We start from the raw sequence: 27523 nt of genomic DNA, 5'->3' as shown, positions 1-27523 counted from the left end.
CACACACACACACACACACAACCAAACTCTCACCATCACACATTAAAATATAATGGCCATTAGAGGAATGACTTTGTTTTTTACTTCTATATTCTGAACATGGAAAGAGTGTTTTAATTTGCATTTCCCAAAATATTCATGATGAATTTAATGTTTAAAGTAATAAAAGCATTACAGATATACTTAATTGCCTATCCATATCTTTTGCCTGTTTTTATATTGGATTCTTTGGGGCTTTCCTCCCCCATTTACGGATTTTTAAAAACATATTCTGAATACTGGTCTTCTACACTCTACAAACATCTTCTGCGTATTTCTGGTCTCCTGGTAATAAAAAATATATGTCATATTTCATTTAGTGCAAGTATTAATTGCAGTTGTACTCAAATTTATCCAACTTTTCCTTAATGGTTTCCTTCATGATGCCATAAAGACATTTTCTTATATTTTCTTGTGAGAATTAAAGTGCTGTTCTTTGTGTTTTGCTTTTTAATTCATCTGGATATATTTGAATTTGCTGTAAGGTAGAGACATAATTTTAGTTCCATATGGAAATTCATTGGTCTCCACATAATTCATTGGACAGTTAACTCTTTATACTAATCCATCATATGCCAAGTTTTCATAGGCATATATGTTTTTAGACTCTATTCTGTTCCAATAATATATCTAATTCTATACAAATATAGCATTATTTTAATTGTAGTAGCTTTAAAATTTAAAGCAATATTGAAAAAGAGGAACGAAGCTGGAGGCATCACATGTCCTGATTTCAAACTATATTAGAAAGCTGTAGTGATTAAGACTGTATGGTATTGGCATAAAACAGATACATAGAGCAATGGAACAGAACAGAGAGCTGAGAAATAAACCTATGCATATATGATCAACTAATATTTAACAAGGGAGCCAAGAATACTCAATGGGGAATAGATAGTCTCTTCAATAAACGGTGTTGGGAAAACTGACAGCCACATAAAAAAATGAAACTGGACCCCTATCATGTAGCACTCAAAAAGATTAAGTCAAAATGGACTAATAACTTAATCATAAAATCTGAAGCCATAAAACACCTAGAGAAAACATAAGGGAAAAGCTTCTTGACATTGGTCTTGGCAGTGAGTTTTTGGATTTGACCCTAAAAGCAAAGGCAATAGAAGCAAAAATAAACAAGTGGGACTACATCCAACTATAAAAGCCTCTGCATAACTAAGGAAGCCATCAACAAAATGAAAAGGCAACTTACCGAATTGGAGGAAATATTTGCAAATCATATATATGATAAGGGGTTAATATCCAAAATACAAGAGGAACTCATACAACTGAAGAGCAAATGAAAAGAAACAGTTCAACTAAAAACTGGGCGAAGGACCTGAATAAACATTTTTCTAAAGAAGACATGCAAATAACCACCAGGTATATGAAAAGGTGCTCAGCATCACTAATTGTCAGGGAAATGCAAATCAAAACCACAGTGAGATGCCACCTCACACCTGTTAGAATAGCTATATGTCAAAAAGACAAGAGTTAACAAGCATTGGTAAGGATGTGGAGAAAAGGAAACCCTAGTGCACTGTTGGTGGGAATGTAAAATGGTACAGCCTCTCTGGAAAACAGTATAGAGGTTCCTCAAAAAGTTAAAAATAGAACTAGCATATGATACAGCAATTCCACTGATGGGTATATATCTCGAGGAAATGGAATCGCCATCTTGAAAAGCTATCTGCACCCCCATACTTGTTGCAGCATTACTTATATAGGAGTAACCTATGTGTCCAGTGATGGATGAATAGATAAATGTGGTGTGTGTGTGTATACATACACACATGCCCAATGAAATATTATTTGGCCTTAAAAAAGAAGGAAATCCTGCCATTTGTAATAACATGGAAGGACTTTGACGGCATTATGCTAAGTCAGACAGAAAAAGGCAAATATCATATGAGCTCATATATGGAATGTGAAAAAAACCAAATGCATAGAAACAGAGAACTGATCGGTGGTTGCTGAAATTGAGGGGTGGGGAGGGTTGATGGGTGAAGGTGGTCAAAAGGTACAAATTTCCAGATATAAGATAAACAAGTTCTGGGGATGTAATGTACAGCATGATGACTATACTTAACAGTACTCTATTGAATATTTGAAAGTTGCTAAGAGAGTAGATCTTAAAGTTCTCATTACAAGAAAAAGAAAACTGTAGCTATGCGAGGCATGGACATTAACTAAATTTACTGTGGTAATCATTTCATAATACAATTGACCCTGAACGACTTGGAAGTTAAGAGCTCCAACACTCTGCACATTCACAAATCTTTGTATAGCTTCTAGCTGGTCCTCCGTATATACGCCATGCCTCTGTATCCACGGTTCAGTATATGCAGATTCAACCAGCCATGGGTTATGCAATAGTGTAGTATTTACTATTGAGAAAAATCCATGTGTAAGTGGACCAGTGCAGTTTACGCAGTTCAAACCCATGCTGTTCCAGGGTTTGATTTGAATTGATATCAAATCATTATGTTGCACACCTTAAACTAATGCTATGTTATATGTCAATTATCAGAAAAGGAATGGGAGATCAAAGTATATGTTTATCTTTTTTAAAAAAGTCCCCTAAGTGGTTTTAATATGCACCCCGCCCCTGGATGATATAGTCATCTATTGGGAATCAGTGTCCCAAGCTATTATTTGGAGAATGTGACCATTAAATATACTTCTGTGAAAGCATATTCACTAGCTATCTGGGTACTTTGTAGCATCAAATTATGGCCTTCTACTTAATTAATGACATATTGTACATCCAAAATAGTTATACTGTAAATCTAGTCAGCATGTAATCCTAATAAAAATAGACTTATTTGTGCTACTTTTTTTAAAATTAATTAATTTATTATTATTATTTTTTTAGTTGCGTTGGGTTTTCATTGCTGGTGCGTGGGCTTCTCATTGCGGTGGCTTCTCTTGTTGCGGAGCGCGGCCTCTAGGCACGCAGGCTTCAGTGGCTGTGGCACGCGGGCTCTAGAGTGCAGGCTAGGTAGTTGTGGTGCACGGGCTTTGTTGCTCCGCAGCATGTGGGATCTTCCCAGACCAGGGCTCGAATCCGTGTACCCTGCATTGGCAGGTGGATTCTTAACCACTGCGCCACCAGGGAAGTCCCTGTGCTACCTTCTGAACAGATGCTTTTTTGTGGGGAAAGAAGAAATAGGATAATGAAGAAAGATTTTTTTCACCAGTTGATTTAGCCTATGAGCATTTTTGGTTTGCAAATCTAAAATTATTAAACTACAATTCAAATTTTTTATCAATACCTTTCAAAAGGAGAAAGTAAGTATGAAGTTAATAAACATTTATCTTTATTATTGAGGAGCTGGTAACATTCCAGAACTGATAATGGAAATTGGTTATGTGAAATTGCATTTCTTTTATGAACTATAACAAGATATGTGGACTTAGAGGTTCAGTTTGCCTAGCCACCAACTGATTGTCTTTTGAGTGGATAGTCAAAATACATTTTTAAATTGAGCTGGATGAAATTGAAAACTCTTTAAAAGATTTGCAACTTTGTCAGATTACTATAATTATAAACAACCCAGTGTCCTCATGCTATCTTTCATTATAGCATGTGCCTGAGAAATTAGCAAATTAAATTTTAGTGTGGGCAGCAATGTTAAACACTTGTCTGCATATCTGAAACTAATTCTTACATCATCTTATTTAGAAATAGAACAGTCCAGGAATAGTCACTATGGTCGTATACTTATTTTGAAGGCTGAGGGAGAAGTTTAGGGAGGAAAGAAGAGACTAAAACCCGTAGTACACTGTTAAGGTTTTCTTTCTGTTTGTCCTCTGCCTCTTCCTCTGTCATGTTTAGAATTGCAAAACTGCCCTCACGCAATCGTTAGTTAAGCAAAGACACATAACATCTTCACAGGAGTTTGCTGAGTGCTAGATTAGATGCGTTTTCTAACCCATGAAAGAATATGCCAAATGGTAATGATTGTAGCACAGCTGATAAGAATTTCAGTCTAGAAGCTAGAAAGAACCTTAGACATCTTCGAAAATATTACATATATTCATCCAGGTTGCTTACTTTTTTGAAAAAGTGTGATGACTTCTCTTCCTTCACAGAGTAGTCTCTAGAAGTACGTTTTATATTTGCACTTTTGGAAAGGTGAAAGAAAAGGTACCAAATGCTGCTCATAAATACTTCAGACAACTCAGGTTTAGGCAAATTGTTACCTCTCACTGCAAGAATAGGTATTAATTTGTGGCATTTGGTATATTTTAATCATTGAGAAACATGAAGAAAGACTTAAATAGGTTGTTCAAGGCACTGAGCATTTTTGTTTCCTTTACCTCTACTTTCTAGTATGTGCTTTTGGGGACACTCTGGATGTCCTATATGCAGACAACTCGCAAATGAATAGCATTTACTGGTTTAGCAAATCTTGTGTAGTTCCCCCAAAAGAGTACAGTTGTGTTGAAACTCAATTGTATGGGATCCTCTGTTAATTAATTCATGGGAAAGATGGCAAAGTTACCATGTTATAACAGAAAAAGATCAGATTTTTTTTTCATTGTAAAAAAGTAATTAAAACATCAGAGTCATGACAAAGATTTTAGAAAGTAAAGAAGTGGTAGTCAACCAAATTCTAGTTCCTTGATAGACTGTCTAGAGAGAGTATAAATATCCCCCAAATAACAATATTTCACAGTGATTACTTCAATATTAGTCATTTACCCTAATGTCCTAATACACAGTCATTCTGAATTCAAAAGCAGATGTTTGACTAAATATTTTCTCTCTCTCTCTCTTTTTTTTTTTTTTAAAAATAAATGTGTTTGAACAGAAACCAGCCTCACAGAAGAAAATGTACTTGTCTGGCTATGGTGTGGAGCTAGCGATTAAGAGTACAGAATACAAAGCGTTGGATGATACCCAAGTCAAAAGTAAGTTTATTCTCTGTATTCGAGTAGAATGAAAATTTGGAGGCTTACACACTTCAGTTGAAAAAAGAAAATGACTGTAATCTTACACACATTAATTTGAGGCTGGAGACAGGGTAGACATGTTCCTCCTTAGTCGGAATTTAAACTAAAAGAAATACATTTCATATTATTGTGCTCTCAAAAACTTCAGAAAGTGGAAGTAGCATATTTGCTTTTACTCAATGGCTTCCCAACCATTTTCTGCAACATATAAAAATCGATAATATATGTAGGGTATGTAGAAGCAATAGATGAGGCTGCTTACAGCTAGAGGGGACTGACCCAGGAGCTCAGACTGGCCCATGATGTGCCCAGTCACCCCCTGGGAGCAAGGGTGGGGGGGCTCTAAGGGGATCAGTATCTCAGTAAACCTAAAACTCATTGGTAGCACTGCCTTACAAGTCTTGGTCTGAAGTGTTTATATGTAATGAAGTGAGGATGATGGTCTTGTGTTTCTGCTTTTGTTTTTGTTTTGAAGTGGGATGGAGAGGGCTGTGAGTTGATGGTTAGATGAAGTAGATTGAGTAGATCTGTGATCTACCAGTCCAGTGTCTGTGTTCTGTGTACTGAACGCATGCTCTAGATGAAGGATTCTGGAGACCTAAAAACACTAAAGAACTTCTCAGATTCTTATGGAAATCTTTTGTTACCTGGCTCATTGGAAATGCATTTGTACCTGATTCTTGGTTAAGAGTTTCTAATTCATTCTTTTATATGGTCTCAGATGTTGCTTCTGCTACAATTTTGTTTCTCTATTCAAGATCTGGTCCTGGCAGCCCTACCCTGATCACAGCTTAGCTCTAGCCCTCCTATTGAATGTGCTACAAATCAACATCTGTATTATTGTGATTGAAAATCCTGCTGGTTAAAGAGTTACTGAAAAAGTATAGTAGAAATAATAATGCCCAGATTTTATACATTTCCATATAGCTTGTATATAGCTCTACAATGCTTTATAATGTAGTATCTTGTTTAACAGTCATGGTAGTAACATAAGGCATTTTCTAGCCATCCTTGGGCTTATAGAATTTTTTTTTAAAGTCATGTGATCACATGTATTTCTATATTACGAATTGCACATTAAATTGTGTCGTACATTCGGAATATATTTTCTCTCCATTCTAGTTTCCACTCCTTTAGTTCACTTCTTTTTTTCCCTCTGTATATGGGTGTCAGGCTTCTAACTGACCTCTTCAGTACCCCTAGTCCCCTCATCCCCCAAATAGAATATTCCATCTGTTCTCCACAGTGCTTTCTGACTGCACTTCTTATGATGAAAATCTGACTTTATGATTCCACCAGTTAAAATCCCGGACTGGTTCCCTGTAACCTCCTCATAAATTCAAGTACTATATAGCATAACAGAGAAAGCTTTTCACATTCTGGCCTCTTTCTGCCTAATCACTGTCCCTCAGCCCTCTCATTTGTACACTGTGGTCCTGTAACACTAAACTACTATACAGAATAATTTTCTGTTCCCTGGACGCCTCCATGTGTGGCTCCATGCCCAGCCCTCGTGACCTCTGTAGAGCTCTCTCATCCCTTAGCATATACTATTCCTGCTGCCTGAAACCTTCCTCCATTCTCCCACCTCTTTTATTCATCTAAGGCCTATTCATCTTTTAAGGATCATGTGTATCAGTCAGTACCTCTGAGATGGCTGCCCATCTTCCTGCTCTGTCAGAGGAAGGTTTTCCCTTTTCTATAGTCCACATATTTTGTGCTTTCTTTTGGAAAAGTTTTAAACAGTCTGTTAAAATTGTCTATTTGTCTCCTTTTCCACCAACTGAGGTTTGCGTCTTTTGCGTCTCTCTTCCTGGTGTCTGTCTGGCAGGCATCGGGCGTCAATAAGGCAGTCGATAAATATTTGCCTGATGAATGAATGAAAGGGAGGGAAAGGAAGACTGGATCAAAGCACCCGGTGTTTTTAGTTGCAGTCCTAGAGGTCCAGACTCTCAGACGAGTAAGAAGGGAGAAGTGTACTTGCTGAGCTCTGACGGAGTGTAGCCCACACTGCTTACGGTCACAGATTCTTAGAATCCCAGGGTACCCTCACGCATACCACTTACCACACTGTACGCTATAATTATTGGTAAGTAAAGGAGAGGGGAAGAGAAATGAACATAAAATATATCCTTGTTCTTTGAGGCCATGAGTTTTGGTGTCTTTCTAAAGATTTCTTGATTACGTCTAAAGGTGTCAGAAAGAATGTGAGAACTCCCGTATCTGTTAGGGTTTGGATTCCTTGCTGGCTTAAGAGCTAAGCCCGGGGTTCGTTGCACACTCCTTGGTTTATCATTCTGGTATAAAATAGAACTTGACTATGAAATGATCTATAGAGCATTTATGATGGTTTTAAAATATTTCATAATCAAGCTTGTTTAAACAGAGAGCACACTCATGTCTCATTAAGCTGATCCATGAAAGGAAAACAAGGTAAAACAAATGGAATTTGATTTTATTTTGAGTTCTTCTAATTTTTTATTACATATTTTCCAGTCTGAAATATTTTCATTTTGCTTTTGTTTCCAAAATATAGCTGTGACTAATACTACTGTAGAAGATATTACCGAAACAAATGAAGTTCAAGGGTTTCTCTTTGGGAAATTAAAGTAAGTCTGAATCGAAATGAAAGTATTACTACACTTAAGTTTGTTTCTAAAGGACTTGATTCCATATTCTGGGTTGGCATATGTTTCACATTTTAAAAATATACATACTATTGTTTTTATTACAAAAGTAACACATGGTTAATGCAGAAAAGCACAAAATTGAAAAATAATCGCTAATTCCACAGGATAATGGGTATGGTTAGAGATATTGGAATTGAAAGTGATCAGAGTTATCTCTGGCTAAAAACTAAAACAAAAATTTATGGACTCTTTTACAGATCTAATGGGTTACAAAAATCGTAGTTAATATTGGATTTTTAACATGAAAAAAATTTCGTGTCTCGAAGAGAAAATATTTATTTCCCTAAATTTCTGTGCCATGTATTGCCATATTAAATACCTTTTAACTTCTGGTCTTAATTTCATATACACATATAAGTAACCTTTCAAAAAATTGAAGTTCTGTCCCCCTTCTTTTTTCCTGCATCACTGATTGAGGACAAGGAATAGGACGGTGAGTGCTCGCTGAATGTTCATGGGTGGGGATTGTTGTCTTTTTATGTGTCGTTTCTCTTATTTACAAGAAGGGAAAGTTTATCATTCTATTATAAAGACAACATTAATTAAAAATAAAGAACCATTTTTATTAATATCTTTAGTTCTTATTTAGTATTACAAATATTTATAAAGGACACTTAGGTCCGTTCTCCTGGGGAGTAGATAACTGTACAGAGTGAGGGGAACATTTTTGGACACTATGCTCCTTCATACAGATGACTGAGTTATAGTTCTACGGTTTACTGGACAAGTTGTATACTAGTGGCCTTAAAAAGTTAATGCATCTTTTAAAATGGATTTAAGTAAGATTTTTATTTAGTAGGTAACATTTTTATTCCATTTCCAGCTGTGTCTTGCATCTTAGAATCCATAGTTCTGTTTTTTTTTTTTTGCGGGGGGGCAGGGACGCGGGCCTCTCACTGTTGTCGCCTCTCCCGTTGTGGAGCACAGGCTCTGGACACGCAGGCTCAGCGGCCATGGCTCACGGGCCCAGCTGCTCCGCGGCATGTGGGATCTTCCCGGACCGGGGCACGAACCCGTGTCCCCTGCATCAGCAGGCGGACTCTCAACCACTGCACCACCAGGGAAGCCCTGTTTTTTTTAAACGTAACTATTTATGGGAATAAATTGCATGTCTTTCAGAAAGCCTTTGGAACCCTGGCATATTAGTTTTTTTAGAGAGGAAATACTCAGAATTAGTTTTTACACAGTTAATTGATTTAGGCAAGAACCTTCTGCTTTGAGGTATTGTATGAATAATGTGTTTTTGCCTGAATTACATAAATAATTTTAGCCGTGAAAATTATTGTTAAGCTTATGATTAAACATGAAAAACAATATATCAGCTCTTATAAACTTAGTATTACTCTGTAACTTAAAGTATTGAGAAAGGAGTGGTTAATTTAATTCATAGTGACCTTCTTTTCAAAGAAGTTCTTTTTCTTTCTCACTGTAAGAGCAGACTTGATTCATTTTCAAAATGTGGTCCCACATTGTAATAAAATTGCAAGATATGAAATTGTAGTACATTTATTATTGTTAACTATAAGATTAATCTATTTCTGTATATTTATTTTTCATCTCACATTTTAAAATATTTATTTCTCTTTACTGTTGAACATATGTATTTGTTTATAAATTGTGCTGATAGCTACGTAAAGTTTTTTTCTTATAACAGTTCTAATAATATGAAATGGTACTGTGTTTTGATTTCACGAGAGATGGAAGAATAAAGATTATAGTTTTTATTATATGTATAGTAAAATATGCTGCGTTATTTGGCACTCTCTAAAAAATGCTAGATATGTTTAATTAGGCAGAATTATCTTATTTAAGTTTTTTATAAGTTTCAAAGATGGAACTTTTCAGAAATAGAGTAAACTCTAAAATTGTATAGGAAGCATTAATGTCTTTCCTTATAAAATAGTTTTCATTTCTAATTATAAAAGCAAGACTTGTAATTTATAAAATGTTAAATAAAAAGTATATAACATAAAAACTAATAATTCTGCCCTCACACTTGGATCCCTTACAGGTAATGTTAACAAATGAGAGTACATCCTTCCAGATTTTGTTTTCTTTTGTTTTGTTTTATACATTGAAAAAAGTAGACATGCATATCTCCCTCATTTTTTTTTTAAGTTCTGTGGATATAGCTGCCTCACTATTTATTATTATCTTGATGAACAGTTAGTTTGTGTCTAAATATTTTGAAAAGTTAATTTCAAAAATATACTGCTTGTATAGTAGTAATTTGTAGTAGATGATGATAATTAACATTACTTAATATTCTAATACAGAGAAAGATATTCAGATCTTAGAGATAATCTGACAACATTCCAAAAATACCTGATTGAGAGTAATAACGAAATGATGCCTTTGAAAGTCTGGGAACTACAAGGTATAGTATTTCAGTCCACATTAACATAGCATATTGGTAACTTATCTCTGTTTTGTTAAATAGGCTTTTATATAACATGATATAAATTATTTCATAGGCACTAATAATTACTAATGATGTGACTAATATACATTATTTTTGTGGAAATACAAATTTAATTAAAAGGTTATTCATCAAGCAAACCATATTTTTATGTTTGTGAGATTTAAAATTATATAAAGTACAGTTATTTGATATCATCTAATCATTTTTAAAGTGTACACGAGTTATAGATTCATCTCAGGTATTAAATCACATTTCAGAGAATCTTTAGCATTGATTAGAAATCCTGATTAGTAAGTCAGGAGAAATCAGAACTAAATCTTAGTTTTCTTCTCTTTAAAATTTTGATCTTAACAGACCATTGCATGTTTCATTGCGAACTTAGAATAGCTCCCACACCGACATCCTATAAGCAGATATTTTGAGACTGAACCAAATTTTGAGAATGAACCAAAATTCCTTTTCAGTTTGTAATTTTCTTTCTTATTATTTGTAATGTTTAGTGGGTCATGGGGATATGTCACTTTTCTGTGGAATCTATAATTTTATCACATCTCTCATCAACTTTTTTTTAATATAATAACTTACTGAAATATACTTGATATGCAGTTCACCCATTTAAAGAGTACAATTCAGTGGGGTTTAGTATATTTTTAGAGCTTTTTAGCTGTCAGCAGTCAATTTCAGAGACCCATAATTTAGAAAATTGTAAGTGATAGGGTGCTTCTGAAGGCTGGTAAACAGAACATGCAAAGTTAGCTTACTTGTAATTAACCTCACTGATGTCTGTGGAAGGTATACTTGAATGGACTAGAAACAGGAAATCTAGTTAAGACATCATTGAATTAGTGTAGCGGGAGCTAGAACTATGACTGTGGTAAAAGGCATAGAGAGGAAGGCCAGATTTAGCAAATATTTAGGAGACGAAAAGAGTCAAAGATGAATTTAAAATTTCCAGCTTGGAGCCTGAGTAGAGAGAACATAAAACATGTAAGTGGGTTTGGGGGTTGAATACGGGGCCCAGAAATAATGAGACTGGCGTTAAAAAAGATAGACTTAACGTGATGGTGACATATCCAGATGAGACCAGGTCCAGTTGTGGGGTGAATATAAAGTCCTTATACTAAAAGGAGAAGATTTAAAAGTTGAAAATATTAGCATAGAGGTTTTTTAAAGGTGGGGGGCGCTAACCGAAAGTGTAGGGTGCCCAAATCAGTGCCCAAGGGAGTGTCCGCGTGCTCGTCCGCGTGGGGAAAGTGGACACGGTGGAATGATGAGAGGTGGAGGAAAGAGCACCTTACAGAAGCCGAGGAAGTAGGTCCAGGAGAGGGTAAGTGATCAGGACCTTTTCCTTTGTTGACTGATTTAACAAGTGTTTATCAAGTTTCTACTATGAGTCAGTCATGTCCCTACAGCCATGGTTTTATAATTTTTGGCTGAGACCTGGAGAAGGAAGTATATTTTACATCAAGACCCATACACAAGTATATAATGTGTGAATACACAGATATGCTTAAAACTAAAAAGAAAGCTTCAGCATAGATGTGTATGTTTACCACATTTTATTAATTCTGTAAGACTTGAAAAAAATGTATTTATTTGTTTTTGGCTGTGCTTGGTCTTCGTTGCTGCACGCGGGCTTTCTCTAGTTGCAGTGAGCAGGGACTACTCTTGGCTGCGGTGCGCGGGCTTCTCATTGTGGTGGCTTAGTTGCTCCGCGGCACGTGGGATCTTCCCGGACCAGGGCTCGAACCCTTGTCTCCCGAATTGGCAGGTGGATTCTTAACCACTGCATCACTAGGGAAGCCCAAGACTTTCTTTTACTCTACCCTATTTCATTTGAGAAAAAGAAACCTTCACATTATCCACTAATGTGATTTCACTACTAACTAATGGGTTCCAACTGACACTTTGAAAAAGTGCTGTATTCTGAAGATAAAATAAGAGTTAAAGCAGACACCGCGTTTATTCAAAGGATCTTGGACAAACATAAACAACTTTAAAAACCAATGTAAAAATTAGCATTGTAATTGCTGCAAAGTAAAGGGACGTAAGATGAAGAAGGGCATATACCAGGAAGATCTGACTGGTGGGATGGGGGCAGGGAAGGGGTAACAGAAATGGGAGGGCTCCTCAAGAAGTGGTGATTGAATTGAGATCTGAGGAAGGGCTAGAATAAATTTGAGGGTGGGTTATTTAGGGAGAAGATCAAAGACCCTTTCAAGGGGCTGCAAATGGAGTGTGAGGGAGAGAAGATATCAGGAACAACTGCTGGATTCATGGTTTACCCAGCTGGATGGACAGTGGTGGCTTTTCTGGAAAGAGAAGACTAAAGAGGACCAAATTGGGGCAAAGATGGGTGGGAATATCACAAATGTGTTATTGAACGTGCTGCTTTTGAAGTATCCAAGTGGTGAAACCAGGAAAACAGTTAAATATGGGAATCTGGATTTCAGAGGCAAAGTGAAGGACTTAAACAATTTATGAGTCATCTAGGTAGGGAATAATTTAGAAAAAAGCAAAAGATGTTAATAGACTATGCTACTAGTATATTCATTTACTTGTCATTTACAGTTTCTCTGATTTCATGAGTGAATTTTCAGGGGCTTTTGAACAGCATATGTGAAGCAAAATTCCATTCATGTTGTAAAAAGTTTTAAAAGACCAGTTATGCTATCAGACCTGAGTAAAATATAGTTGTCCATGGTCGTGATGATGACGGTGATTGGCGGTGATAAAAATATTAGCTAATACTATTTGTCTGGCACTGTATTAGGCTCTTTATATGCATCATCGTAATTAATTTTTTAAAAAAAACTCATGGGGTATTGATAGATATCCTGCTTTTACAGATGAGGAAGCTGAGAAACATACACATAAAATAATTAGTCCGAGGTCACCAGTCTCATAAGGCACAAATCAGCGATACCTAAAATCAGCAGGTCTCTCTCATTTTAGAGCCTAAATTCTTTCTTTCCCTCTATGTTGTACTGTTTTTAAGTATAACGTCATGCAGCCAAATGCTCTCAGGCAAGGTCTTTCATCATATGCTATCCTCAAAAGAAAGACTCTTTTGAAATGCAAATCAAAACTACAGTGAGGTACCACCTCACACTGGTCAGAATGGCCATCCTTAAAAAGTCTAAAAGTAACAAATGCTGGAGAGGGTGTGGAGAAAAGGGGAACCCTGCTACACTGTTAGTGGGAGTGTAAGTTGGTGCAGACACTATGGAAAACAGTATGGAGGTTCCAGAAACCTAAAAATAGAATTGCCATATGATCCAGCAATCCCACTCCTGGGCATATACCTGGACAAGACTGTAATTCGAAAAGATGTATGCACCCCTGTGTTCATAGCAGCACTATTCACAATAGCCAAAACGTGGAAACAACCTAAATGTCCACTGACAGATGAATGGATAAAGAAGATGCAGTACAGGTATACAATGGGATACTACTCAGCCATAAAAAAGAATGAAATAATGCCATTTGCAGCAACATGGATGCAACTGGAGATTATCATACTAAGTAAGTCAGAAAGAGAAAGACAAATACCAAATGATATCCCTTGTATGTGGAATCTAAAGTATGGCACAAATGAACTTATCTGCAAAGTAGAAGCAGACTCACAGACAGAGATCAGACTTGTGGTTGCCAAGGGTGGGGGAAGAGAGATGGAATGGGAGTTTGGGGTTGGTGGGTGCAAACTATTACATTTAGAATGGATAAGCAACAGGGTCCTACTGTATAGCACAGGAAACTATATTCACTATCTTGTGATAAACCGTAATGGAAAAGAATACCAAAAAAAGGAGGTACCTATGTGGATACCTGAGTCACTTTGCTGTACAGCAGAGATGGGCACAACATTGTAAATCAACTCTACTTCAATTTAAAAAGATACATAAACAAAACAAAACAAGAAATCCTCTTTTATAAGTTGTTATATCAATCATATAAGTAATGACTAAGTTTTCTCATCTAAAAAAGCATAAATATATACACACCAGTTAAAAATTATGTTACTTAAAATTGCCTTTAATAGCAATAGAATAAGAAGACACATAAAGGATCTTATTTGTAAGTTTACTGTTCATTCACCCATTCATTCATCAATATTGAGCACCTACTTATGTATCGGGTACTTTTTTTGAGGTTAGAACATTTAAGTTCTACTCTTTTAATACATTTCAATTATATAATACAATGTTATCAACTATAGTCACCATATTACACATTAAATCCTCCGATTTTATTCAGTCTTAGAGCTGAAGGTTTGTACCCTTTTCCTAGCCTTTCCCCGTCTCTCCCACCCTCAGCCTCTGGCAGCTACTTTTCTACTCTCTGTTTCTATGAGTTTGACGTTTTTTAGATTCCATGTATAAGTGATGCTGTGCAGTGTTTTTTTGTGGTTTTTTTTCTTGTCTGGCTTATTTTACTTAGCATAATGCCCGCACAGTCCATCCACATTGTTGCAAATGGCAGGATTTCCTTCTTTTTTAAGGCTGAATAATATTCCATTGTGTTTATATACACCACAGTTTCTTTATCCATTCATTTGCCCACAGAGATTTAGGTGGTTTACATACCTTGGCTATTGTGACTAACGCTTCAATGAACATGAGAGTGCAGGTATCTCTCAAGATATTGATTTCATTTCCTTTGGATATATACCCAGAAGTGGGATTGCTGGATCATATGGTAGTTCTGTTTAATTTCTTGAGGAATCTCCGTAATGTTTTCAATAGTGGCTGTGGCAGTTTACACGAGTTACTTGTATATTTTGAATAGTAACCCCTTATCAGATATAATGATGTGCAGATATTTTCCCCCGTTACATAGGTTGCCTTTTCATTTTGCTGATGATTTCCTTGCTGTGCAGAAACTTTTTAGTATGATATAGTCCCACTTGTTTATTTTTCCTTTTGTTGTCTTTGTGTTTGATGTCAAATCCAAAAATTCACGGCCAAGACCAGTGCTAAGGAACTTACCCCTCTGTGTTTTCTTCTAGGAGTTTTATGGTTTCAGGTCATAAGTTCAAGTCTTTAAAGTATTTTGAGTTGATTTTTGTATAGAGTGTAAAATAGGGGTCCAGTTTTATTCTTTCGCACGTGGACATCCAGTTTTTCCAGCACCACTTATTGAATAGAAAGTTTTACTTTTTCTTGTCAGGAAGTGATCTCATGGCAGAAGGATCCTGGCAAGATAAGGACTGAAAAGAGTCCATTGTGTTTGCAATTAGGAGATTTTAGTGAGCACTGATAGCTCCACTAGTGCTGGGGAGTGGAAACATTCTTAGGTAGGTTAAGGAAATTCTATTTAGAGTTATTCAGCTAGTAAGTGATGTAGAGCTGGAGTTTGAACCTTGGTCTACTAGACTTTACCAGTCCGTGGGAGGCTGCCCTGGGAACATCTTTTCTAGGCTTTGACTCCAACTGGATTCGCCACTGTACACTGAAAAGGTAGAAACAAAACTAGTCTCGCTATGATAAACTGGTCGTTTTACTAGTATTTGACAAGCTAGGATTCCAATTCTGGTGAGATGTTAAAGAGAAACAAAATGCTTCACTATTAGGTAGTGAAAGAATTCAGTTTTAAAATCATTTCTGACTCTTGACAAAGTAATGAGACGCAGATTACTGCTTCTATCATACTTGAGACTGATTACAGGAAGCCACACGCACTTTTCTTTCCGGAGAACTATCATTTCAGGTAAAATCATACCAAGTTTAGGATTTTATTTTTATTGTTGTATAAAGGTAAAACAATGTTGAAAAGAAAGTGAATGTTTCATATTTACTGAGTTAATGAACACATTAGGTCTTAAAGTTCTTTTCAGAATTGGCTCTTCAGAGCTCTTTGTTCCTTTCTCTTATTTTTTTTTTTTAAGCTTTTTGTTGCCAGTTTCACTTAACCTAAGAAAAGATAGCTTTGCGTCAGCATTTCTTTTCATATCTCTTTTTTCATATCTCTTTCCACTGTAATTTGTGGAAAACAAAAAATAGGTATTAAATGACAATTATTCATTCATAAAAGTGTAAAACTTACCTTATTGGATGTAAGTGATAGCTTTCCATTTCATTTAAAACTTTTGAATAATGCTAAATTTGAATGTTTGTTAATGTGTCTATAATGAATATATGGCAAGAAAGCTTATTTAAATTACATGGAAATGTCTGTTAAGGTCTAACATTATGCTAGATTCCTTAATGATATTCTTTTCCTTCCAGATCTTAGTTTTCAAGCAGCTTCTCAAATAATGTCCACTCCAGTTTATGATGCCATAAAATTAATGAAGGACATTTCGCAGAACTTCCCCATAAAAGCCAGGTATATTAAAGTTTATTGATTTGATTATAGTCAGAACTCTTTCCGTTAAATAAATTTTATGAAAATAGCTGATTTCATTTAACATAATGATATCAGTTAATTCTGTTATATATAGTGTTTATGAGATCAGGGTCTCTTTTCATTATGTATATTGGGGTTTTTTTTAACTAGAGCAAAATATTGGCTTGTGCATGCATATGTATACATACTACAAAAGAGAACTCTTGAATTAGAGGCAAATGGAAAGGAAAAAATAATGTATTTAAAAAATTATTTAAACATAAACAGTGAGAGATGGTGATCCAAGAAAAAACTGATTTAAGCAGTATATAATAAGGGGACATTTTTCTCTTTACCCTACAGAGGATGATGAAAAGTATTGCTCTAAGTAGACCTATGCCCAATGTATGGCCAAATCATGTTCTTGCCCTTTCAGATTCCAAACAATTAGTAATGTCTTAATTGTATAGAATATTTTGTGGAATACTTCTTTGCCAATAAGATATCTAATTGAACTGCTTTCAGAAATATTAATATTACATTAAATGCATCTTCCAGTTCAATAGATAATACATTTCCATATCTAGAAGTAACCAGTAGATACAATTCTGGTTACCATGTTTTATAAGGATTTACAAAATAACAAGACTTTGATGCATTTGTAGGAATAATAGTATAAAATTATAAGCAACCAGTAAAACATAAGCTAAGTTAGCTTATATTGAAGATATACAACATGTGACAGGTGCAGCAATAGCGTTTCACCGAGAGGAATTGGAGAGCATCCTTGTGCCCTCAGCATCCCTTCTTAAGCAGTGGATAATCACTACGCCTCTATTTGTTTCAGACACTTTGGTACATTTATCCACAGCACAAATTACTGAATCCTGAATCTAGACAGTCAGTACCTTTGTAAGATAAATAAGTAGTACATGTTTGGCCACAGGATACCAAGAACCTTTTCATGATACCCTGAAAATAGAGAGGTTTGTCACCTTATTTACAGATTAAAAATGAATATATTGGCATGACTCTCAGTTTTAGTTTAAGCAAAATCAAGAATTTGAGAAGTCAGTATATGTATATGAAATATGTATGTGTGTATAAACATAGATGTTTAGCCACACTGCTGTTAACTAACAATAGCTTTTGAAATTACTCTATCAAATAAAGTGAAATAATTTTAGTTTTAGGAAGATAGTCGATTAGCTGTTTTGACGGTAAGTCATTATAATTATTCAGGGATTTTGTGGCTAAACTCTGCTCTTAATTTGTGGTTGGTCGTTAAAAAAAAATTTACCACCTCTGCTAACACTGCTTAATGGCTGAACTGTAGGCTTAAGCATATCTCTACAGTTACTCTGATAAGTCATTACTCCATGAACTTGTGGATGCTTCCTGAATCTTGGGATGAAGCGAGTTGAATTGGTTTCCTCCAGACTCCATCTATGGTGCAACCATAATTGATACCCAAGGCTAAAAATCTCGCCTCCATATATGTTCAGACTTAATAAATGGTTTTTATTTTTCATCAAAAAAAATAAAGTCACTCTGTAGACAGCCAGTAAATGTTCATTGAAATGAAATACTTGATAAATGAATGAAAAATTTGCATTATCAGATTTTCAGTTGCAATTAATCTCAAATGCTGCCAGATTTTAGGAGGTAATACGCACTTATCGTGGGTCGTTCTAAGATACACCCTTCGCTTGCGTTTTACTTAATGCCAGACTTTGCATTAACAATCTTTTAATTTTTAAATCATTTTCTTCTATGTATAAAATTGACAGATAAATAGCTAATTAAGCATTCTTAGTAGTTACTAGGTCAAATAAATATAATTAATAGACTTATTTAAAAGACAGTTTGCTCTGTTTTTAAATTATAAGGGAGTTCTAAGCTTCCTTATAGAGTGAATATATGAAGTCAGCATTATCAGTATTTTAGAACTTACATACTGTGGTAAAGATTTCAGGTTAACCAAAATTCTTTATACACATATTCCGAACATTGCCTATTTGCAGCGCTACATATAATGACATTGGTAATTTCATATAGAATTTCTCCCTATGGGCAAAACAACACAAAACAGCATTTTCAGTCAAGTATTCTTGAAAAATGCGACAGCATGTAATGTGTACAGTTTGTGCACGTGAACTTTTGACAGTCTCTATTCCACCTGAGTCAAATACCCTTGTCAAATGAAAGCCGTAGTACCACCTGTCAAATAGGCTATGTGGAAATGTACACTTCTCAGTCATGATGCCTTTAGAGTTTTTAGTTTCTCGTACAAAGTATTATATTGCATTGAATCATAGATTAGTCCAAACATTTAAGGAAGAATGAATTGTATCTGTATTTATGTTCCCAGATCTCTGACCAGAATTGCTGTAAATCAACGTATGAGGGAGGAAATACAGGAAAATCAAAAGGTTTGTTTGAATTCCTTTTTTAAAAAATTTACTACACTAATAACACTATATTTTAGACTTTGGATCTTCAATTTTCATACAAAAAAGGAAATGTTAACTTGTACTTTCTGATTATTAAAACAGTTCAGGTTTTTCCATTTTTATATTGTCTACTTTATATAGCATACAGTTTGTGATCCTAGCCAATCTTTCCTGACATAGATCCTACTTACTTTCTCATTAACCTTATATACTCCAAATTTTCTGCCCATGCTGTATGGTTTTCTTCACAAAATAGAGAATAAAGGCTATGAGATAATTCTTCTGTTTCTCATTAGTTTTGCTTAAAAGCTTGTGAGGACCAAGCCATGTTTAGACCACTGACACATTACTAGAGTCCTATAACATACAGTACACAGTTGATCACTAGTTTGATAAGATTCTGCTAAATGGTCTCCTAAATTACCTTAAGACCCCAAATGATTCTAACTGTGTTAATACTTAGGAAGTGCTTGAGAACACTTCCTGGCTTTATTACATAGGACTGGTTTGGCTTTAAGTAATATTAATCCCAGGCACACAGGGCCTTAAACAGTAGGAGTTTGTTTTTCTCACATAAAAAGAAGTCCCTTCCCTGGTGGCGCAGTGGTTAAGTATCCACCTGCCGGACAGGAATAAAGATGCAGACATAGAGAATGGACTTGAGGACACAGGGAGGGGCAAGGGTAAGCTGGGACGAAGTGAGAGAGTGGCATGGACATATATACACTACCAAATGTAAAATAGATAGCTAGTGGGAAGCAGCCGCATAGCACAGGGAGATCAGCTCGGTGCTTTGTGTCCACCTAGAGGGGTGGGTTAGGGAGGGTGGGAGGGAGACGCAAGAGGGAGGAGAAATGGGGATAAATTTACATGTATAGCTGATTCACTTTGTTATACAGCAGAAAGTAACACACCATTGAAAAGCAATTATACTCCAATAAAGATGTTTAAAAAAAAAAAAATCCGCCTGCCTGTGCAGGGGACACGGGTTCAAGGCCTGGTCCAGGAAGATCCCACGTGCCGTGGAGCAGCTAAGTCCATGCACCCCAGCTAGTGAATCCTGCACACCCTAGAGCCCATGCGCCGCAACAAGAGAAGCCACCGCAATGAGAAGCTGGCTCACCACAACTAGAGAAAGCCTGTGCACAGCAACGAAGACCCAACGCAGCCAAAAATAAATAAAATTTTAAATATTAAAAAAACCAGAAGTCTCAAAGTAGGTTTCCACAGACATGGTTTTTTCTTTTATGGTTGCAGAATGGCTGCCACAGCTCCAGACTACTTGTCTGGATTCAAAGCAGAAAGAGGCAGGAAGATCAAACCACATTATTCCTGACTGAAGCCTTTCTGGAACACTTCAGCCATCTTTGACTTCTGTCTCATTGGCCAAAATTTTGTAATGTGGATATTCCTAGCCACAAGGGAGACTAGAAAAGTTAGTGTTTACTTTTCTAGTGATCGAGGGGAGCAGAGGCGAAATGGCTTAGAGATAGTGCCAGGTTAGCCCATCAACAGTGCCTCTTACACTGAGACAGTAAGCTCTCAGTAAATATCAGCTGTTTTGATGATGACAGACAACTACAATGATGATAATGAAGTAGATGCACAGTTCATGGGAGACTGAGTGATAGAAGCCGCAGCACATCATCCCTACCTGGGATGTTCTTTGCCTCATTGACCACCTAACAAATTCTCGCTTATCCTTCAAAACTGAGCACTACTCCTTTCAGTAATCTTCCTAATTGCTCTTTACCATTCTTCAAGCAGAACGCATTGTTTTCTTATAAGAATTTTTGTATTTGTTTGTTTGAATAATGCCACTTGCAGTAAGAAATGAAGAGAGGTTGGGAAAGAAAAAGGAGGGAAAAGAAAGGAATGCCAAAATATCAGTGGCATCACATAATCCAGTTTATTTTTTGCTCCGTTAATAGTCCAAAGGGGGTGTTCCTGGTCATCAAAGCTTTGCTCTATGTGATGATTTTGATTCCAGAGGCTGAAGAATTTTATGAGATTTAAGAGATATTGTGGGAATAAAAGAGATAATTGGAAGGACCAAATGGGATAGCTCCAAAGGTGAACCACTGTGATGACATAATCACAGGATGACAGTCAAAGCTAGCTGCTGAAGTAGAGTGGGAATGAAAGTTAGTGGAAATGAGTAAATCAGGGAACTCTGAACCTAGGGGTTTGAATGAGCACAGTACCTGGCACAGAGCATTCCGTCAGAAATATTTGTTGAATTGAAAACTTTTAATATTTAAATGTTACCTATAATACATTCTATATTTAGCAATGTGTAGTTTTTAAGATGTTCTGTATATTGTAGCAGTTGTTAATATCCTAATGTATAAACTGAGATCCAGTGATTTCTTCTGGGTCACAGAATTGGTACTGATGGAACCAGAATTTGTGCCCTGGTTTACAGCTCATTTCAGAACAATTTAATAAGAATTGTGAGTTTTTCTATTGCCAGTCACCTTGCTAGGTGATTGGAAAGATATTTGATGAAATTAAGAAATTTGATCTAGTCTTCTAAAAAAAATTCTTCAGTGACTCCTATTTCTAAGAGAACAGCATACAAAGGGCTAGACAGATGTGTTTAAGTAAAACCAGGTGAGAGGGGGCAGTCTGGTGTAGACTGTCAGCTCGCCAACAAAAAGCCACCAGGGAAACTTGTTACTCAGGCAAAGCTGAGTTTAATAAACTTGCTGCAATGAGGGAGAGCAACACCTTGATAGACACTTGTTAAGTGTCTCAAAAGGAGGACATTAGGGTAGAGTAATTAGAGGATTGGAGAGGGTCTCTGTTTAGGTGGTTTAAGTTGGGTCTTTCAAGGTGGGGAATTGTTTGGGATTGGGTAGACTTTGTAACACGATAGTTTACATTGTGTTGGTGAACATTAAAGTGATGGATTTGGTGAGCAACAACAAGGGAATGTGAAACTAGAACTGGAAGGACTTTGCAAAGATGTAGAAAGTAAAGATAAAACCATTTCTGAAATAAAAACTAAAGTTATAAAGTGGCACAAAGGAGAACTGACCTTACAGAAAACACAGCAGAAGACATAGTAGATAGAAATAATAAATGCAGAGATAATTTTTAAAAAAAGAAATAGAAAGGACTCAGGAGAAGATGATAAAGTAAAGCCAGGTAAAGGAAATTCAATATACCTAGACTAGAGTCCGTGAAATAGAAGAATAAAACAAATGGACAGAACGAATACCTAAAACTACAATCAGAAAATTTTCTGAAACAAAAGAAGTTCCAAATCCACAAATAAAAAGGGTGCACTGTGCAACTTGGGAAAATTGACCAAGAGTGGTCAAATATAAGCTATTGAACTTTATAGGGAACAAAGGAAATTACTTATGCATTTAATAAGAAAGATGATAAGGAAAGAAAATCACATTGGCATCAGACTTCTCAAAAACAAATTCAACACCAAGAAACAGTGAAGCTCCATCTACAAGACATTCAAGGAAAGAAAAACTGTCCTTCAAGAAGATATGTATATACAGGCTACAAAAATGCTGAACATGCAAAAATTCAGGGAATATTGCTCCCAAGAACACTTTCTGTGGAATTTCTCCGACCAAGAACTGATTGAAGATTCTTGGGCAGAGCAACTGCCTGTTGGGCGTTGAATATGTTTATGTGTAGAACTAAAAGTAAAAAGTGAGGGACAGGGTGATAGTATAGTATGTAAACAGTACCTACTCTGACAAAGATAAAATATTGCAACTAATAAATATGGCGGGGGATAGAAAATAAAATGAACTTGTTGATTGCCTTAACTATAATACTCAGGAATCAAAGATATAATTAAAGCTGAAAAGTCAAGCAGTGGAAGCCTGAACTTATTTGAAAGTATATAGTTAACCAGTAATGAATATAAAACTATTGAATAAAATTGGGCTGTGCAAGAGGAAAGGCAGCAGAAAGAGGTTAAAGGCTAATTTTATTATTTTTTGTAACAGAAATCATTAGTTGTTGGTTAAAGAAAGAGATGACTGAGGGTATTAAATGAACATACTTTTTTTTTTTTTTTTTGCGGTACGCGGGCCTCTCACTGTTGTGGTCTCTCCCATCACGGAGCACAGGCTCCGGACGCGCAGGCTCAGTGGCCATGGCTCACAGGCCCAGCCACTCCACGGCATGTGGGATCCTCCCAGACTGGGGCACGAACCCGTGTCCCCTGCATCGGCAGGCGGACTCTCAACCACTGCGCCACCAGGGAAGCCCAACATATATGTTTAATAGTAACTAGAGTAACAAAAGTCTAAATCTTCCAAACTGTGAAAAGAACTGAATGCACAAGAAAAGAAAGAGACATTTAAAAAATACATCTAGAAAGAGTAAATACAGCATGAAAGAATGACATTTGAGGCTAACCAGGTCTATGATATCAATAAATGTAAATAAGCTTAACTAGCATATTAGCAAAAATGTTCAGTTTGTTTCATTAGGCATGTACAATGTATGTAAAATAAAAACTCTTAAAGTAATTTAGAAATGTCAAAAATTAAAGGACATGCCAAGGTATACCAAGCGAATACTGTGTGTTAAGGGTAGTGACCTTAAAATGCCATGAAGCCAAATTCAGTTCTGAAAATATTAATGAGCAAAAAATGGCCGCTTATAATGCTTAGGGCTATAATTCACAAGGCTACAATAGCAGTTTAAAATATTTTTACATCAAAACACTGCAGCAACATTCCTGAAACAGACTACAGGAGATGGAAGGAGAAATATAATTTACCTCTCTCAGACTAGTGAAATGGTAAGTAAAGCTATAGAAGACCAAATGACATTATGATTGTATAGATAATAGGTCTTCTGGTTATATAACAAATTTTGTATCCTGATAATAGAAAAAATATGCCTTTCTTCAAGTTTTTATGAAGTAGTAATGGCAAAAAATCCAGAAAGTGGGTAAAATAGAAAAAAAATTCTCAATATCAATGCAAACTAGAAATCAATAACAACATCAGAAAAAAAGGGTTTATTCACTTGGAAGTTAAAAACTATTTACTCTTAAGTAGAAGGGAAAATAAAATACACATCAAGGGACTCCCTTGGTGGTGCAGTGGTAAAAAATCCACCTGCCAATGCAGGGGACCAGGTTCGATCCCTGGTCGGGGAACTAAGATCCCACATGCAGTGGGGCAACTAAGCCCGTGTGCCACAACCACTGAGCTCATGCATCTCAACGAGAGACCCCGCGTTCCACAACTACAGAGCCCACGTGCTCTGAAGCCTGTGTGCCACAACTAGAGAGAGAAAACCCGCACACTGCAACTAGAGAGAAACCCGAGGAGACCTCGCGCCGTAACGAAAAAGATCCCACGTGCCTCAACAAAGATCCCATGTGCCACAACTAAGACCCGATTCAGCCAAAAAAATAAATAAATAAGGAAAATAAATAAAATAAACATTTAAAAAAATACACATCAAAATTGCAACAGTTCTTGATAACAACATTTGAAAACATAAGATACTAGAATCTTTGGGACCCAAATAAAACAAAGTTCAGAGAAAAGCCTTGAAGTCTTACATCAATAAAATGAAAAAAAAGTAAATGAATTAAATATCAGACTTAAAATGTTAAGAACAGTAAAGAAAAGCAAAAGCAGAAGAAATTAATACAGGTAAAAATGAGTTAAAAGATAAAAATAGTAAAACTAATGAAATGATAATATATCATAATTGAATGGAGCTTGAGGGATGCAAGAATGGTCAATAGATTAGGAAATCTATTCCTATACTATCGTTAGATCTAAGTGGTAAAATTGTATGATTATCTTTGTACATGCCGAAAAAGCATTTTATAAAATTCAAGACCTATTCCTGAATATAAAAAAACACTTTATAAGGAAATTGATTATACTTCCTTAACATGATTAAAAGTGTGCATGTGCATATGTATTTGTGTTTATCTCAGCTTAAAAGTCAGCATCTTACTAATAGAAAATTACTAGAGGTATATTTACCAAAATCAGGAACAAGACAATGAAGCACATTATCATCACGGTAATTATTATTGTATTAGTTATTAGCCCACATCATTAGTCAAGAGAAGGATATTGGAAGTATAAAAATTGGGGGAAGGTGAGGAATATGTAAGAGAATCAACTAAAAACAAAAATTAGATGTAGAAAGGTGTGTTGGTCTGCTTGAGCCGCCATAACAAAGTACCACAGACTGGGTGGCCTACACCACAAAAATTTATTTTCTCTCAGTTCTGGAGGCTGGAAGTCCCAGGTCAGAGTTTCAGCAAATTCTGTATTTGATATGGACTCTTCCTGGCTTGTCAACAGCTGCCTTTTTTCTGTGTCTTCACATGGCCTTTCCTCTGTGTGCACACCCATGTGCTACCCTTACGACCTCATTTAACCTTAATTACCTCCTTAAGCCCCATCTCCAAATACAGTCTCATGGGGGTTTAGGGCTTCAACATATGGATTTGGGGTGGGGCAACACAATTCAGTCCACAGCAAAAGATAATAGAAGGCACAATTAAAATATACAAATCAATAGGCCCCTAATGAAACTTCAAAGCTTTTGCACAGCAAAGGAGACCATAAACAAGAGGAAAAGACAGCCCTCAGAATGGGAGAAAATATTTGCAAATGAAGCAACCGACAAAGGATTACGCTCCAAAATTTACAAGCAGCTCATGCAACTCAATATCAAAAAAACAAACAACCCAATCCAAAAATGGGCAGGAGACCTAAATCGACATTTCTCCAAAGAAGATATACAGATTGCCAACAAACACACGAAAGAATGCTCAACATCATTAATCATTAGAGAAATGCAAATCAAAACTACAGGGGAATATCATCTCACACCAGTCAGAATGGCCATCATCAAAAAATCTACAAACAAATGCTGGAGAGGATGTGGAGAAAAGGAGACCCTCTTGCACTGTTGGTGGGAATGTAAATGGATACAGCCACTGTGGAGAACAGTATGGAGGTTCCTTAAAAAACTAAAAATAGAACTACCATACGACCCAGCAGTCCTACTGCTGGGCATATACCCTGAGAAAACCATAATTCATAAAGAGTCATGTACCCCAATGTTCATTGCAGCTCTATTTACAATAGCTAGGACATGGAAGCAACCTAAGTGTCCATCAACAGATGAATGGATAAAGAAGATGTGGCACATATATACAATGGAATATTACTCAGCCATAAAAAGAAACAAAATTGAGTTATTTGTAGTGAAGTGGATGGACCTAGAGTCTGTCATACAGAGTGAAGTCAGAAAGAGAAAAATAACATATGGTAACACATATATGTGGAATCTAAAAAAAAAAAAAAGGTTCTGATGAACCTAGGGGCAGGACAGGAATAAAGACACAGACGTAGAGAATGGACTTGAGGACACAGGGAGGGGGAAGGGTAAGCTGGGAAAAAGTGAGAGAGTGGCATGGATATATATACACTACCAAACGTAAGGTAGATAGCTAGTGGGAAGCAGCCGCATAGCACAGGGAGATCAGCTCGGTGCTTTGTGACCACCTAGAGGGGTGGGATAGGGAGGGTGGAAGGGAGGGAGACGTAAGAGGGAAGAGAGATGGGGATAAATGTGTATGTATAGCTGATTCACTTTGTTATAAAGCAGAAACTAACACACCATTGTAAAGCAATTATACTCCAAGAAAGATGTTAAAAAAAAAAAGACAGAAAGATAATTTTTGTAAAGAAAAAACTCTTTGTAACATGAATAAAAGCTAATCAGTTCTATGCATCCAAAAAAAAGAAAAAAAGAATAGTACCAATTTCACTGGATTATTAGGAGGATTAAATGAGAATATAAAGTGACTTAGCACAATGTCCGCCTCAGTAACTGTGGCCCTCTGCTAAGTGTTCACATATTTATATGTAGATATACATAAACCCGCATTTTTATATATACACACACACATAGGGAAAAATACATCATACATAAATATCTATGTATATTTACATATGTAAGGCAGTTGGAGTATGTCAGAAAGAGGGAGAGGATATCATAATCTACTAGACTGATATTAGTGACTTTAAAGGAAAATAATTCTCAATATTTTAAACTATGTCTATCATCTTGTTAAATTATTACTTTACTTGGAGTTATCATCAATTTATGGTAATAATAAGGTTTTACACTTACATTTTGAAAGACTGTTATATAAACAAAATAGTATTAAGTTCTTTTATAATGTTATTTCTGTAGTTCCAATTTTCACAGCAGTGAAATTGCCAGACTTTTCTATAATTCTAACAATCTAGAATGTACTGTGTAGTATCAGAGGAGTGGCATAAAGTTTAACAATAGAAAAAATGAAAAAAAATCTCCAAAATAGACTTTTGGACAAGATGGTGAAATGTGAACTAGAGATATGCCCTCAAACTTTTATACCTGGTACTCATTTCTCCATTAAAGAACCTTGGTAAAAAAAAAAAAAAAAAAAAAAAAACCAGTAGTCTCCATGTATTGCAAGCAACTAGTTAAAAGTTATAATGTACGAAAAGACTCCATGTACAATAGCAACACAAAAAGTATATAGGAATAAACGTAACAAGTAGGTAAAGCCTATATAAAGAAAAATTTGACAGTCTACTTAAGGGCATGTAGAAGGACGTATCTTG

At 35.9% G+C, this 27523-nt stretch overlaps 1 protein-coding gene across 1 annotated transcript in view; it reads left to right on the top strand.

Annotated features, from left to right (window-relative positions):
• Positions 1-27523, top strand: part of UGGT2 (UDP-glucose glycoprotein glucosyltransferase 2) — a 171260-nt gene that overhangs the window by 29530 nt on the left and 114207 nt on the right. Inside the window, exons 6-10 of the mRNA XM_059995737.1 lie at positions 4851-4950; positions 7529-7601; positions 9959-10059; positions 16332-16431; positions 18803-18863. Of these exons, the coding sequence (XP_059851720.1) occupies positions 4851-4950; positions 7529-7601; positions 9959-10059; positions 16332-16431; positions 18803-18863 (435 nt within the window). The remainder of the gene's footprint in view (positions 1-4850; positions 4951-7528; positions 7602-9958; positions 10060-16331; positions 16432-18802; positions 18864-27523) is intronic.

This window comes from Delphinus delphis, chromosome 18 (assembly GCF_949987515.2).
Source record: "Delphinus delphis chromosome 18, mDelDel1.2, whole genome shotgun sequence".
NCBI lineage: Eukaryota > Metazoa > Chordata > Mammalia > Artiodactyla > Delphinidae > Delphinus > Delphinus delphis.
The sequence above is the reverse complement of the archived record's forward strand: the minus strand, read 5'-3'. Positions and strand labels throughout refer to the sequence as shown.